At 42.7% G+C, this 16,046-nt stretch overlaps 1 protein-coding gene across 1 annotated transcript; it reads right to left on the bottom strand.

Annotated features, from left to right (window-relative positions):
- Window positions 1-267: 267 nt before the first annotated feature.
- On the bottom strand, window positions 268-4,005 carry cnga4 (cyclic nucleotide gated channel subunit alpha 4). Its single transcript, XM_054786458.1, has 6 exons — window positions 3,947-4,005; window positions 3,538-3,644; window positions 1,818-2,401; window positions 1,496-1,741; window positions 960-1,125; window positions 268-818 (listed from the first exon to the last, which is right to left on the bottom strand). Exons 1-6 carry the CDS (start codon window positions 3,988-3,990, stop codon window positions 268-270), a joined length of 1,698 nt encoding a protein of 565 aa, XP_054642433.1. The 5' UTR covers window positions 3,991-4,005.
- Between the last annotated feature and the right edge of the window lie 12,041 nt (window positions 4,006-16,046).

Here is a 16,046-nt window from a genome sequence, read left to right as displayed (position 1 = left end):
CTCTCCACATCTTAATTAATACCAGAAGATTCAACGTGCCGAGGGGAAAATATAAGAGGCAAATGTTACACTCAATATTGTACGATAACTGAGACAATGTATGAGAACCGAGGGTAAATACTGGCAACAATTTTCTATCAAATCATACGAAAACAGGGCCGTTTGAAAACCGAGGTTTGACTGTATTTTATTCAGATGAAACAAAACTGATTTTGATATCCTTTACCAGCGTCCTGCTCACTCGCCTTTGTTTCCCTCCAACATCCTTTACACGTCTTTCTTGGCACTCTTCCTGTCGTCATTCTTGGCGGCCTCACTACTGTCTTCACCCTGTCCTCGGATGCAGAACTCGACCTCCTGCTCCTCGGCCTCGGCCTCCTCTCTCTCGCACATGGCATTCTCGCCGACCCCCAGGCCTAGCCATTGTCCCCCTCCATCGTGGTTGTCCTCTCCCTCTGCCAACCGTCTGTGGCGAGCGGCCACCTCCCACTCCAGCTGCATCACGCGGGCCTCCATCTTGCGGTTGCTTGACTCCGCTTCCACCATGAGGCGAGCCAGTTTGGTTTGCATAGCCTCCAGGACGCTCTCCAGGCAGCTGATCTTCACCTCCACTTTCTCTGCAGTATCTTCCTCTTGTGCCCCACCAACCTCCAGCATCCCCATTTTGGTGAGGATCTGTCTGCCTTTCTCTTCCAGGTGGCGCTTGGTCGCTGGATACTCAGAAAGCACGTCTGTCAGGTCCTCTTTGGACAAGCTGAACAGGTCAGAGTAGCCGATACTTCGGATGTTGGCAGTGCGGCGATTGCCCGACTTGTTGCCTAAAGCATTTGGACATTTTCAGAAAATACAAACATTATTAACACAGATGAGCTGAAATACCAAAGAAAGAAAGGAATCAAGAACAATATCTCTGACTGTTGTGAGAAGCGTAGAAAGAATACAATGTGCCCTTGACATACCTCTAATGTTAAGAATGCTAATTTCGCCAAAGAAATTGCTTTCACTGAGCACAGCAAACTCTGTGACACCGTCGTCTGCAACCACTGCCAGTTTGCCTTCTTTAATGATGTACATTTCATGGCCCACATCTCCCTTCCTGCACACATACTCTCCTGGACTGAACACCTGCAAGACATACAACATAAAGACTTCATGTGTCTTTAGCAGTCAGTGCTTGGGGGGCACCGTACTTGCATCATCATAAAGTTCACCAACACGAAACAACCGAACCGAACAAACATCTACTGTATATGAATGAGCATCTGACAAAGCATGTGACTTAAGCAAGTAGAGGAAAATTCAAGGCATTTGGAACTGCACACCAACTGCACACCAAGTGATAAGTTTACATTAATTTAAATGGAGGACTGGAAGAAGCCAAAGTTTGTGTTTTCATAGACATCAAGGAACTGAATAAATATTAAACATCACATCATCTTGACCACAAGAAAAATGAAAAGCACAACACACAAAGAGAAAAGACAAGCCACTTGACCTGGGGTGTTAGCTTTAGCACCAGTTCCTCCAGCAGGCTCTTCTCGCAGCTCTGGAAGATGGTGACTTTGGAGAGAGTGGGCAGGTGAACACTCACAGCAATCTTGGTCCTCAGGTGGACGGGCAGCTGCTGCAGGATTTCATTCTCACGCATGATCTTCTTGTTGATGTGTAGGTGTTGGTACCAGTTGTCAATACGCTGCCTCAGCTCCTTGCTGATGTGATGGCTGCGCAAATAGGCTTTTACCTGCAATGGGGAAAGGCAACTTTTCATCCAAACTTTTAATTCTAAGACTGAAGAGCAGCGATGCAAGCAGTCTTACCAGCTCATGATTGGGGAAAAACACGTTGTCCCGGTCTCTCAGACTGGTGATGACGTTTCCGACGTTGCCAACTATCGAAGCAAACACCAACACGGCAATGAGCAGGTCGGCTATCATGAATAAGAATGCCTCTTCCCGACTCGGAAGTGGAGTGTCTCCGACTGTGGTGAAGATCTGAGCCGAGAACCAGAAACAGTAGAAGTACTGACGGCGCGTGGAGGCAAACACCGGATTAGTGATGTTGGGGTAAACCCAGCCATCTCTCCCGAAACCAATGTAGTTGGACAATGCAAAGTAGAGACAGGCATTCCAGTGGATCAGGACAAAGATGTAGATCATGAGTTTGGAGATGCGGAAAGTGTTGGGATAAGAGGTCCTTGTCTCCATGCGATCGAGTGCCTCATTGAGTCGCGGTGTCCGAAGAAGACGGTTTATCCTCACCATGGCCGTTTCGATTCCAAAGACCAAGTAGAACAAGTCGGTGGGCAGCAGGGACACCAGATCTCTTAAAAAACGTTTTGAGTGAAGGTAGCGCTTCTTGAGCTGATTTAGGTCTTTGATTATGATGCCCTGGTCCAGGTATCCTGGAGAGGTTAGATGTCAGTCAGTCAAAACATTATAAATTTGTCTTACGATAGAGATTTTCATTCTATCGTCCTATTGAGATAATGCATGTCGATGACACAATCTAGCAGCAGCCTGCAAAATTGAAAGCAACAAGCTGCAACAGGCTGCAAGGTATCGTCATTGTAATGTAGCGTCCTGACAGAGGCACACAGAGTCTGATTCCTGACCTCAAGGAGAACAGAGCAGAAAGGAGACAGAGCATGAAGTTGTTCGTTGCTCTGTGCATTATAGCAGTGGTTTATTTTCTGTCATGCCCCTCCTAGGAGACAGAAATGTATTCACGCAGCCCCCGACTTGAAATACTATTGAGAAACTGAAAATATCTATTTATTTTTCCGTGCTGTACAAACTGAACTCCAAACTGAAACCAGGAAAATCTAATTTTCCTTTTCAATTTTGTATTAAAATAATATGCAGACGTAAACCATAGCTATCATGAGTGGACAAAAAAGTGAAGCTCACATTCAACCCATTCATACAAAAGGATGCCAACATCAGACTGGAATAAAAGATATGTAGGATGGCTACATATCTATTTATCAGTGCTCATGTGAAACTTTATCAAAATGCGACCATGCAAAATACACATTTTGACCCGGAATTACTACAAAATGAATTATCCAATTATGTTCAATATTTCAAGTTAATTAAGATAAAAACGTTTATGTTTTTTAAGTGTGCAGGAGTAGGGGGTACATGGCATCAGGTCAAATGTCTGAAGGGGTACGCGACTGTAAAAAGTTTGGGAACCACTGATTTAGCTTGTTAGCCTCCTTCTTCTAAAAGAGAGACGGTGAGTGTTATTGGAGCTGGAACTTATCCATATGTTACAACAAGCACTTATATTGCAAATGTTGATCTGAAGTCGGAGAAGACGCTCTTGAACGAGTCATCTAATAGCTGAGCAATCATAGCATTTTCCGTCAGCATCATCACGACACAAGGTTATGTTTTTTGGAGGAGCACAAAGGGGGTGTGGGTAGGTTGCTGCTTTCATAGCATACTCCGGTGCATCCACACAGAAGCAGAAACCAGGACTATTTTCAACACTGTATCGCCAGTTGTTAGCACTGGTAAAATTTTACATTCTTACCGGTACGGATGGCGATAAGCATATCTGTGGCATACAGCAGGTCGGACACATAGTCAAGGGTGAGCCACACGGGCAGGTAGCTGAAGGCGATGGACGTGAAGCAAGTTCTGTGAAAGTAAAATCATATGTGACACACACTATTTCCTTTTACAGCAGCTAGGTCTTCAGTAAATAGCTGCGTCACAGTCACATTTATTTACGCAAGTGTAAAATGTGTAGTTTAACAGCTGCTAACACAGAATGGGGTGAGAGATTAAGTGAGAGCTGGTATGCAGGACAGCACCAGTGTGTAAGGAAATTCTGCACTGCCCCACTTTGCTGCAGGTTCTGTGTAAAAAGCAAAGGCGGATGCCGCCTCTGATGCTGTCGTTTTCTCTGTGTAACCTCTATGTGAGAGAGACTACTGTACCTCAAAATGATGATCACCCAGTTGTAGACGACGGGTAAAATCATCACCTGCAGCCACACGTAATAAAAGTGCTCGGCCGGGTCCACCACCCAGCCTCTCCAGCTGAGGAGAAAAGCAGGAGTGTTAAAAATAATCATATACAGTAATGGTAATAATTTAATTTATTTTGAACCTGCATACATGTTACACTGGAATACGTCACATTTTACAGTTCACAATTCCACATGTGATGAGTGAATACAGACAATGTGAAACTTCAAATAGTCCTAGGAAATGAAGAATAATGAGTAAGTGTCATATGATATAGCATTGTACAGATATTTCCCTGTGGCTCAAGAGTCTTCCTCCTTATATTTTGTAAACATCAACTGCCTGTACTGTTTCTTGAAATTGCTCATTTTAGTGCACTGTTTGAGCTCTTTACTCAGTCCGTTCCATAATTTAGGCTGAAGCCCAATTTCACCCTTTAGCCTTCCCCTTTGTCTTATCTCTATCCCTACCCCTTAAAACTAAGGGCCAAGGGGAAGAAGCTACTAAGAAATGGGACACCACTTGATTCTCATTACATCATCAGTCTTCACTGCTTGCTGGCTGTGACGCAGGCAGATGAGACAATTACATTTTTCATAATAAATGTTTCCTACATAAAGTAAGTTGCATACATTTCTACATTATTTCAATGTTATACTGTATACCCTACCTCAGAACAACCTTTTTTTTTACAAACCGTAACATTAGCCAATCACCTGGAGTGTAGTGTAGTGCCCTAACTAACGTCTTGGGCAGCGTCCTCCTAATTAATTGCTCTCACAGACGGTCCAAAAGCTGCGGGGTGGCCACCCCAGGTCACTCTCTGGCAACCCCACTGGCCATCTAGACAATTCAGGTATCAACTCATTGCCACCTCTATGTGATTAATGGCCTCACCTGTTCCACCCCAATGAAAAATGTTTATTTTCCACCATGTTTTGACCTGATTACAGATCTCAGAGAAGCTCCCCTTGAGGCTTTCAATGTATGATCTCAAATCTTGCCACATCTCCTGCTGCAGCTCTTTCATTTGCATTTGCATTACATTGTTCAAGAGGTTAAACAAACAACAAACAAACATCTGTGAATCAATGACTGTTCCTAGTTATTCATTTATTTATTTATTTATTTATTTTAATTTGATTTTAATAAAATTTCTTTGGATGGGATAGACTGTATTACACACTAAGGTTGTCTTCTACTTAGGATTTCTACTAAGTCGAACAATTGGCTTGATTTTTTCCATAGTCAACTAATTGTCAAATGTTGATTTTTTTTTTTAAGTTTTAGAACAGTTAATGGGGATCTCTACAAATCAACAGATCTCATATGCAACTTTTTCCACGTCAGTGAAAAAGGCTAAAACACCCAGATAAACAAATCCCATGGTAGTTGTGAAACAACAGCACACTGATTTATTTAGTTTCACAGAAAGCAAGGCCAATGGACATATCACACATCAAAAAAGTGTACATAAAATGGAAACAACATGGCTTGACAAACAACTTGCCAACACTTTGTTGCAACCTAATTTATTGTATTAAAGTCGGCATACAAAATTAAGTTGGCGTAACAGCCTAACCCGTTTTAAATGATACATCATGTTGGTTGTTGTCGCGTGATATGCAAGAAGCTGCTGACACAAGTTGCACTTTTAGTAGCCATTATGAGCCAATAAGTCAGTCAATGTTGACAGTTGTCCAAACACTCACCTCAGCTCATTTGGATTGTGCAACTGAAGTGGATGATTTTATGAATGTATAGTAAGTGTAGGTCTTCTGTTTAAACACACACGTCATTTAAAATTCTTTATTAACACAAAATAGATAATTTATAACAAAAACAAAGATATTCTATGTAAAAATGTATGCTCAGCAGCAACCGAGGACACCCCGATGTAGTCAGAATGGTACAATCTTGATCACATGACATGTTCATACGATTCGACGGTGAGGTTGATTGTCGAATCAGATTCCTCCGAATCCACTTGTCGAATAGTTGATTATTCTAAGATACCTCATTACACACAGTAATTTTTGCTTAACTTTTACAACAAATAAAATACTGCACAATATATTTTCAAATATTTACAACATTATGCATCTCAATAAATACACCTTCCACGTAAATCAGTTTGTGTGATATATAAATATGATATATATAACGTTTGCAGTGTGCACATTTTACAATGCATATTGCAGCTGATTGGCGGGGAGCACATGAAGGAGGTGAATTTGGTTTGTGTGTTACACTGCTGCTTTTCAGTCATTCAAGCAACTTCTGTTCTTCTTCTTCACTTGCCATCTCTTGTTCTTATTCTTCTTCTTTTTCTTCTTCATGTCATTCACGTCGCTCTCCTTCTTGCACTCCACCTCCCTCTGGTTGGACTCAACGGACGCACTTTCTGTGGCCTTCATCATCAGCTCCTCCTGAGGTTGCTCCATCTTTTCTGAGTGTTCCATTTCACAGGGAGTGTCGGGTTGTTGACCCTGGAACAAAGACGTTGTATTTTGTGTGTTAGCGCCAAAAAAGCCGTTAAATCTGTTAGCTGGACTTATGTGGTCCTCTGACCTGCAGCTGGTCTGTCTCACAGACGTAGACCTGAGCGTCCTCCTCAGTATGGCTGGTCCTCTCATTCCATTGCCTCTCCAGAAGAAGCTCCATCTCCATCTCATCTAGCCTCTTCCTCCAGCTCTCCTGGGAGTCTGTCATCTGCCGACGGAGGTTCAGCTCCAGGGCGTCATACCTGCTCCTCCACTGCTCCTCACTCTCCTTCAGCTGCATCTCACGCACCGTCAGCTGGTACAACGTGTCCACGTAGGCTCGGGTGCGAGCGCGGCGCCTCCAAAGGACTTTGGCCAGAATTTCATCTCTGCTGTTGAGCTCCGAGACATGACTGATCTCCAGGAGGACAATTTGCTGCTTCAGGGCATGGTTTTCCTCCTGCAGGGACTTTATCTCACTGGTGGCACGCAGCAACACGTCTCCCAAGTCACGCTTATGCTCCGAGTCATCGGGTAGCTGCCAGACATTCGGCAATAGAGTGGAGCTGATCTTCTCATCTATGTCGGCCATGAGCGATGCGTGACTCGGACTCGACGTTGTGACGAAAGACGCTAATGTTGCAACCTTGGTCTTTCAACGAGGCAAGACAAGTTTTTTTGTGGCATTGAGATCTTAGGCTTGTGTCACAAAGCCTCTATACATCATATGAGGTGACATAATTGTGAAAGAAAGAAAGTCATCACCATCGTCATCATAACTGAAAGACTCACAAAAAACAAATCCAAAGAGGCTGCTCCACAGAGGCGAGAATGTCATCTCACGTCCAGCTGCAAGATAAACTGAGCTACTACCTCACTAGCAGTGTAGTTCGTCAGGCAAGGGACACTACAGGGTACTCACATGTACCCCTTTTCTACGGTGGCTGTTTCAACTCGACGAAGGTACTGGACTTAGAAGGTTTGATCTAGCTGACGTGAAATGTGGGATGGACTCGCATGGATCGATGCATGGAAACAGGGTTAATAACTTTGGCCTAGGGGAATGGGCCCACGAAACAGAGAGCAAGCTTCTTGGACCCATAAAGAAAGGTTCTCAGTGAACACCAGACTTACTGGCCAAAAGCATGGATAGGGCGGGTGTATTCTTATGATCCGCTTCTGCCTTGTAAATGTCCGACTGGCGCTGAAGGTTGCTGCAGGCCCACTTCCCCAGTTTATTCTGTAATGTCCCACCAAGACAAAGCAGAGAGAACTGTGCAATCCTTGACAGGTGAAGAAAACAGAGAGGGCTGGTGACCAAACACCACGTGAAGTGGAAACTGGTGGACAAGGAAGGACAGGTATTGTGGGATAGCCAGATCTTCCCACAAGTAGTGCTAAAAACAAGAAGACATTTTCTGAGAGGCCAGACACCGTAGCTTGGTCTCCAGCACTTGGTTGAGCCTTTCTGCCTGGCCATTTGACTAGGGGTGGAACCCGGAAGGGAGGCTGATGGTGGATCCCAGCAAACCACATAATTCCTTCCAAAACAAACAAATTAAGGACCACGATCAGGCACTATGCCCACTATGCCCAAAAATACAAAATATATTACTGAGCAGGGCGGCTGAGGGTAATTTAACAATAGGAACAAGGCGTGTCATCTTGGAAAATCTGTCCACAACTTTGAGAACCGTGGTCTTCCCCTTGGAAGGTGGCAGCCCAGAAACAAAATCCAACAATATGGAAGACCAGGGCTGGTAGGAAATTGAGAAATTATGGCATAGTTATGCCCTGTGGTAGACAATTTCTTGTAAGTAAGCACAAGAGTGAAATTTATCGTCCATGGCACAAATTTGAAAGAGGATGGCCACCACACCAATATCAGAAGCGTCCACTTCGACCACAAACTGCTGGCTAGAGTCAGGGATGAGAGCACTGGACCAGTGGAGAAACTCACTATGATCTTAACAAAACACTTCTCACATTCTGAAGTCTGAAAGAGAAGGTTCAGATTTTAAAGGAATAGGCTATGGGACAACCTACAACGTTTTTGTATCCTTGTTAAAACATATCGTCGTATTTTCCTCACACGATAAGCTTCTTCTGTTTTTTCGGGATTGGCGGTTAGCAAGCGGCTCACACTGTTAGCTAGTTTGGTAGCCATGACCACAAAAAGAGAGGGCACGAAGGAGATTGATCGACAATGGTCTACAGTCAGTCAGAACTACAACACTCAACTTCACACAATGCAGTTCTTCTTAAAGATTCAAGATTCAAGATTCAAGATTCAAGAGTTTTATTGTCATGTGCATGGTAAAACAGCAGTTATACCATGCAATGAAAATCTTATTCTGTTCATTCTCCCAAGAAAAGAAAGGAAACACAAGAAAGAATAAGAACATAAGGGCCATGCCCGGCCTGTAACAGCATTTAAATGCTGTAAATTTTTTTTTTAAAAAGCACTATAATTGCACTAAAAAATCTGCAAAACAGTGAGTCCGCGAAAGGTGAACCACGGTGGAACGAGGGAACACTGTACTAAGTACTCACAGTGCCCACAGAGCCACTCCTGAACGTATTCTTACATGACTCAACACTCAGGAGGCAACAGAGAAAGTAGTTTTCCCATGGGGGTGTAGCACCTGGCAGCAGGTCAATGGTACAGTCATGAGAACCAAGAGGGGCAGAAATCCGGCTAGATGAAACGGGGATACATTGATCTTCTCTCATTGCTTCAGGGTGGAGTTGACATTGGGCAAGTATTCTGACATCCAGAACCCAAGGAGACAATCTGGCCTGTAGACCAGTTGAAGTAGGGGTTGTGTCTTTATAGACACGGGTACCCAAGGAGGACCTTGTGATATTACTTGGAAAAAAGACTTAATTGCTTTGTGAGACTGTCCGAGGATATGATCTTTACCAGCTGAGTCCTGTGACTAATCTTGCCTAGAGGACTGCCGTCCACCCCCTTGACTGCCAGAGGATGTCGTAGGCGAAACACTCCGAGCTTTAATCTCTTGGCGAGAGAAGGACTAATCAGATTAACATCAGATCTTGAGTCCACAAACAGGCCAAGAGCAAAACTGAACTAATGGCTTGTACAGCGCAAGACTGCTAATAACAACATTTAGACTTACAAAAAACTCACACGCTTGTACATGGTGGCCTACATTTGCCACCTGGAGATGACAGTTTGCCACTCTGCGTTCCCCTTGATGACATTTGAATCATTTCTCTTGAGACAGCTGTTTAAGTGCATGAGTTCTTCAAAGGATGGCGGTGGTGGTGGCACAGTGGCAGCAAGCGACCTGATCTGGGTGTGTCGACGAAGTGAGCCGCTCATTCACGAACCTCCCCCTCTCCTCCTTGCAGTCACACAGACGCCTACCCACCAAGGCAAGCAGTTACAAAGATCCTCCAGGAGGTGGGATCATTTGCTCTTTGACATAATTACACAGTCCAAGTAAAAAATGTGTCAAGTAATGCAGAGGCATCCCAATCGCTTTCAGCTGCAAGTGTTTGGAACTCTATGGCATAGTCTGCAACGCGACACTGCCCCTAACATAGCTTTAGGAGAGAGCGGACTGCCTCTCTGCCAGGTGGCTGGTGCTGGAACATTTGCTCTAAACTTTGGCAAACGGCAAACATGGCACACATGGTCGAATGACAACTCCATTCAGTGGTGTTCCATGCTCTAGCCCTGCCCATCAGATATAGGAAAAGCTACTGATTGGAGAGGAATGTTTGGAGAGGGATGCAGAAGCTTGGAGTTCAAAATGTAGTATTGTCGCTTCATTCAAAGGAAAACCACTCTGTTCGTGACACCTGGGAGCTGGTAGCAACCAAGCTAAGTGGTGGCTTTGATGCAGGACGTTGAGCTGTCAAAGGAGGTGCTAACAACAGAGCATTGAGCTGGCCTCCCAGGGTGTCCATCATTGAATCCTGATGCTCCAACAAGCTCTCGAGGCTGCTAACCAGCATGGTGAGTTGTTCCTCTTGCTGATGAAGCCACTGAGCTTGGTTCCTGAGGGCCCAACGAACAGGTTTCAACTCCTTGCTTGGCCAGTTTGTTCAGTCAGGACTCGTAGTGGGAAGGAGGACCCAAAGACAGAGTCAGTATGCAAATCTCAGGTAAGTCTTAATACTTCAGCATGGGTTGGTACACAGGAGGTGTAAAAAGGCAGGTAAAAGATGTGGTCAAAAACAGGCAGAGCATGAACAGACAACTGAGAGACTAAGGCTAAATCCCAATTGTACCCCTTACCTCTCGTCTTACCCCTTACCCCTAGGTTTTGTGCGTTCACGAGAATCAAGTGGTGTCCCAATTCTCCTTAAACCGAGGGGTAAGGGGTAAGTGCTAAGGGGTATACACCCCTTGAAAATTAGGTCCTCCAAAACAACTCGCTGACCGCACTTGAAACGAAGGGGAAGGCGGAGCTACAACACCCGCTGAGAAGAAATGTAAGTAACTATGCATAATTATTGAGTTTTACTGTAATGTCACTGATGGTTTATTATATATTCAATCATTTGCTACTCCACGGAAATATTCACCATGTTTTGAATTGTTGGTGTTCGCGAGTTATAACTAGTCGGCTAACACCGATATTTGACTTCACTGTAATCTACTGCATTTCATAATCGATAAGACAATGATTAGATAGCGACCACATTAGCCTGTTCATTGTTTTATTTTAAAATAAATTGCTCGCTAGCGCGGGGAATCTACATTACTGAACTGGCCGAGAGAGTGCCATGTTTCTGTCCGATCAAAGAGCCCCCTTTCTCGGCCACGGAGGGTGGATATCCCCCACTTTATCCTCCCGAGCTCCATGGTAGCGCGGAGGCTGCTCGGATGCACCTCGCCCGGCCATGGCAGGGGGCTCGCACCGCTCCAGAGTGTACAGTGACGTTGGCGTTTTCTAATGTAATCATTCATGTAATGCAGCACATTGTAGTGAAAAAGTCTGTTTGCTGTGAATCATAGCCACCCTAGTCCACCAACAATTGTCATGGTGAGATACATTTACTCTATTCAGCATACAGTCTGGATGGTCAGGAAGTGAGCGAAATAAAACAAGTAAACAACATGACCATATGTGGACAGCACATTTTTTTTACCATCACTCTATATTTGTTTTCAGCACACTGTTACTATACTACAATTATGATTATTATTCTATTTACAATGAGTTAATAGTTGAAGCCCATCATTCATGCAGATGTGTAATTCTTGCAGGAGATGCTGAGCCAAGTGAAGTCAGCTGCTACACAATACAGCACTCCAGGACCTTTCAAAAGCTACAATCTCAGTATGGAAAAGTCTAATACAACAAAAGGCAATTCTGGACTTTCTTACAAAACAATCTGAGAGAGAACATCAAGTGAAGTCAGCTGCTACACAATACAGCACTCCAGGACCTTTCAAAAGCTACAATCTCAGTATGGAAAAGTCTAATACAACAAAAGGCAATTCTGGCCTTTCTTACAAACAATCTGAGAGAGAACCTCAACGACACGAGGAGAGTGAGGCTAAAACAGGGAGGTTTCTAAACCTTGAAATGATGCTTGACAAGGTTTATACATTTGTTGATGACGTTTGTTCTATTGTTATTTCTATTTCATATGTATATTTGCTACATTTTCTACTTTTATAAATGTTGTTACACTGCTTGTTGTAATCTGTTATTTATTACAATTGTTTGTTGTTTTGCAATAAATGATGATGTGGTCTGATGTTTAAAGTGCTCCTCAAAAAAGGGACACAAGGTGTGAAAAAGTGTTTGCCCCCTTCCTGATTTCACTTTCATTTTCTATGACGCTTATCCTCGCTAGGGTCACGGGTATGCTGGAGCCTATCCCAGCTGAGTTTGGGCCACAGGCGGGGTACACCCTGGACTGGTCGCCAGCCAATCGCAGGGCACATGTAGACAGTCACACTCACATTCATACCTATAGACAATTTAGTCACCAATTAACCTAACATGCATGTTTTTGGAATGTGGGAGGAAACCGGAGTACCTGGAGAAAACCCACACACGCACAGAGATGCCCAACGGAGATTCGAATCCAGATCTTCCAGATCTCCTGTGTGGCCAACATGCTAACCACTTGACCACCGTGCGACCATGTTTCAGATCATCAAACAAATTTACATTGGATTTCGAAGGATAATAATTTCTGGTGCTCGCGTGAGCATATCTAGCGTATTGCCTCGGCTGAAAATCTATATCACTTATAGATGGATTATATTATCAGGGAATGTTCTTTTAAAAAAAATATTTTTTCCTTGTCCCCTCGGGAACCGCGTAGATTCTAAATAAATGGTGACGCCATCTCCGAATTAGTTAAACTGTGAAACAGTAACACTTTCATAGCCCGTTTTAAGCTGAAAGCCTGGACATAACCTGGTCCAGACCAGGGTATGAGCTTAGCCTAAGTTACCATGGCGATACAGCTGCTTTAAAAGAGAGCTACCTTCGCTGAACACCTGTGTCTGCTCACTTTATACTCGACAAAGCTTGCTAACCTACTAAACACGCTTCGCAGAATACCCCCTATATCAGATTGTATGACACTTTTACAGAAAAGTAAAACAAGTAATTGCAGGTGGACTGTTTGAATTACATTATAGGCGTAAAATAGTGTGCATGTATCAAATGTATGGTCTGGCCCCCTGGCCAATTTTTTTAAAACATGAGTCAAAAAGTTTGCCCACCCCTGGACTAGAGGGTATATACAGGTACTGTATAAGAAGCAGGTAATGAGGAACACGTGCAGACACAGGCAGGCAGGGGGAAGTCCCTGAAAAGGGCATGACAACAGGCCTGACAGTTGACAGGCTTTGGGGGTAAAAAATTGAAGTATTTGAAAGAGAGCCAATAGTATTTTTTGCTTTCGTTATTTTACTCAAACAATTGTATGTAATAAAAGGGAATAATTGTCCCATATTGTTTTAGGTACATACTGTTAAATTGTTCACAAAAGTTTGTTGAGAAAAATATTGTTCTCATGTGTTTTATTGTGACTAGAATCATGATCAACAAATTAAAGGCAAAACCATAAAATCATTCAAGTACAAAGTATTATACCAGTATCATATTGGCAATACTGGCCGGATCGATACCAAAATTTGCAATATCGTCCACCCCAAACGTACTGTAGAGAAGAGATGGCAGAAAATGCAACAAGCTGTTCGATCTTTGACTTTAGCTACATACTTACATATCCTTTAAAATGTGTTGGACTGTTATTAATTGGCATGCCTAAAAGTTTGACGTACTTATCTCACATGAAAATACCATCAATACAAGATAACAGACAACAATTTGAAAAATTGTTCTTAACTCTGTTTGGGATGCACCATCCAGGCTGCAGTTGTCTTCTTTGTCTGTGTTGCTACTATCTTCTCCCTCATCTGCAACTTTGAGCCTCTGAGGCCATCTGAGCCACCTGTGCCATCCAGAATCTGGATCACTGACGCTGGAACTTTCATTCATTGTCCAAAGTCCAGTTCTTTCAAATTAAAGTTGTTTTGGAGGACTTTGTGGACATGCAGTCAGACGAAGATGTCTGGTGGTTGTCCTCTGCCTGTTGATGTTGGTCACCATGGACAACAACCACAATACACACACACACGCACATTTCCTCCGGGATTTTCTTCATTCCCTCTGGAAATTCTCCTGGAAAGTCTTCTACTCAACAGCCAGGCAGCTTGCTCCCACACAGACTGTGTACATAACGTGTTCTTAACCAGTTTTACATTGAAATGTAAAATGCAATGAATGTAACATTGAACCGGGGTGAAGGAAGAACGTGGTAAATGTTGGTGCTGATAGGGTCAAGGAAGTAACCGCACAATTGTGCAATGTTCTTTAATTCCTCTGTGGCCCTTTAGTTACAGCTGGTTTATACTTCTGTTAGTCTATTATACTTGATTACCTCCGCACATCCTGCACATTATCCTATGCATGTTAGCTTTATGGCTGTCCCTACAGTCTGGACACACGGGCAAAAATGCATACAGTATAGTATACAATTATTACAAAATTATGTTTTTTATTGAAAAAACAAATGTAGAATCTAAAAAATAATACACATATGTTTTTATGTATTATTTTTGAACATTTTATTACTATATATAAAATTTAGATTTTTTGTAATTTAATTATTTGAAGTTATTTAGAAATAATTATTTAAATGTTATGTTTATTGTTTAATTTATTTCAAACATGCAAACAGTTTACATTGAAGGCTTTATGTTATAATTCACAATTCCACATGTCCGAAAAGGAGTAGGAAGAAGCAGAGCTTATTTAATCCTACCACATCTTCGTATCACATCAATTGCTAATACACACTGTATGTTCACTACCTTTATTCAACATACACTAATTCACCGTTTACTTATTCTTCCATACAATCAAAGCACTCCCTGTTGGTATCCGGATCCACTTCCTGACATCTTTTGTGTTGCAATGCGAGTGTCATTGAATGTAGTTACATGGCTTACTAATTGTAGTCTTTTGTTGAGCAGGCTCTTGCACCGATGGTATCAAAGTCAAATGTTGTAGAATGTAATCCTTCTAACTGTATGGCTCTTTCTTCATGAGTTGTATCCTCCATTTTCTTTGTTGTCATGGTAATACGGTCTTTAATATGTATCCAGATTGTTGATCTTTGACAACAAGCACTCTTGCTTCTCCTGGACCTCAATTTGGCTTGATGTAGATTTTACTGTTGGTGCTCCAAGTGCTTTGTATTTTTCCCTGCTTCCTCAAGTCTTGTGCTTTTTGGTGATGTCAGTGTTGTGTTTTGTGTGATGCTCGTTCATGTAGACGTATGTGCCTTTCAGCTTTTTTACTTGTTTCAGCAGTGCAATTTTGAATTCTCTGTTGGTGAACTAAAGAATGATGACAGGTGTGGTGTTGTGTCTTCTATGTAGTGGGAACACGCGTCGATTGTGTTGATACACATCCACCTCCTTTGTACTGTCCAATCTTTTGACCGGAGTGTAATTCGGAGCCCTGTGAGGATCACTTCATTTATTCGTGCATTCTGATCCATCTCATCAATTATATTTCTCATTTGCGCAGTGATATTTTACGTTGCTTCTTTTTCTTCATCAAGAGTGGTGCCATTATCCTCCAATAATGCCTTGATGTCTGTCATCTTGTAGAATCCTGACATTCTTGCATAATGCTGTATTTTCTTCTATAGGGTTTTGGCTTCCTTAAGAGTAGCGCGCGCAAGGGAGCATTGTCTTTCAGTAATGCTTTGCTATCATCCTGCAGAACCCTATCATCCTTGCATAATGCTCTATTTTCTTCAAGACTTGTTATAGTATCAAATTTTTGCTCTTGAGAATATCTTTAAATTCTGAAAGTTTTTTAACTCAAGGCGTCAGAGCCAGACTAACCCTATTTCTGATTTTGAATCCGTATTTTCAGGGCCAGTATAATTTTGCTTTGTGTTTGGCATTGTTGCTAGTCAGCCGCTAGTAGCTATCAGCACTTGTAACTAATTTATTTCAAGGAAGCTGTACCTCTCACCTATCCTAGTTAAGTTGAGGAAGTCAGCAAGCG

This window comes from Dunckerocampus dactyliophorus, chromosome 9 (assembly GCF_027744805.1).
Source record: "Dunckerocampus dactyliophorus isolate RoL2022-P2 chromosome 9, RoL_Ddac_1.1, whole genome shotgun sequence".
Classification (NCBI taxonomy): Eukaryota; Metazoa; Chordata; class Actinopteri; order Syngnathiformes; family Syngnathidae; genus Dunckerocampus; species Dunckerocampus dactyliophorus.
The sequence above is the reverse complement of the archived record's forward strand: the minus strand, read 5'-3'. Positions and strand labels throughout refer to the sequence as shown.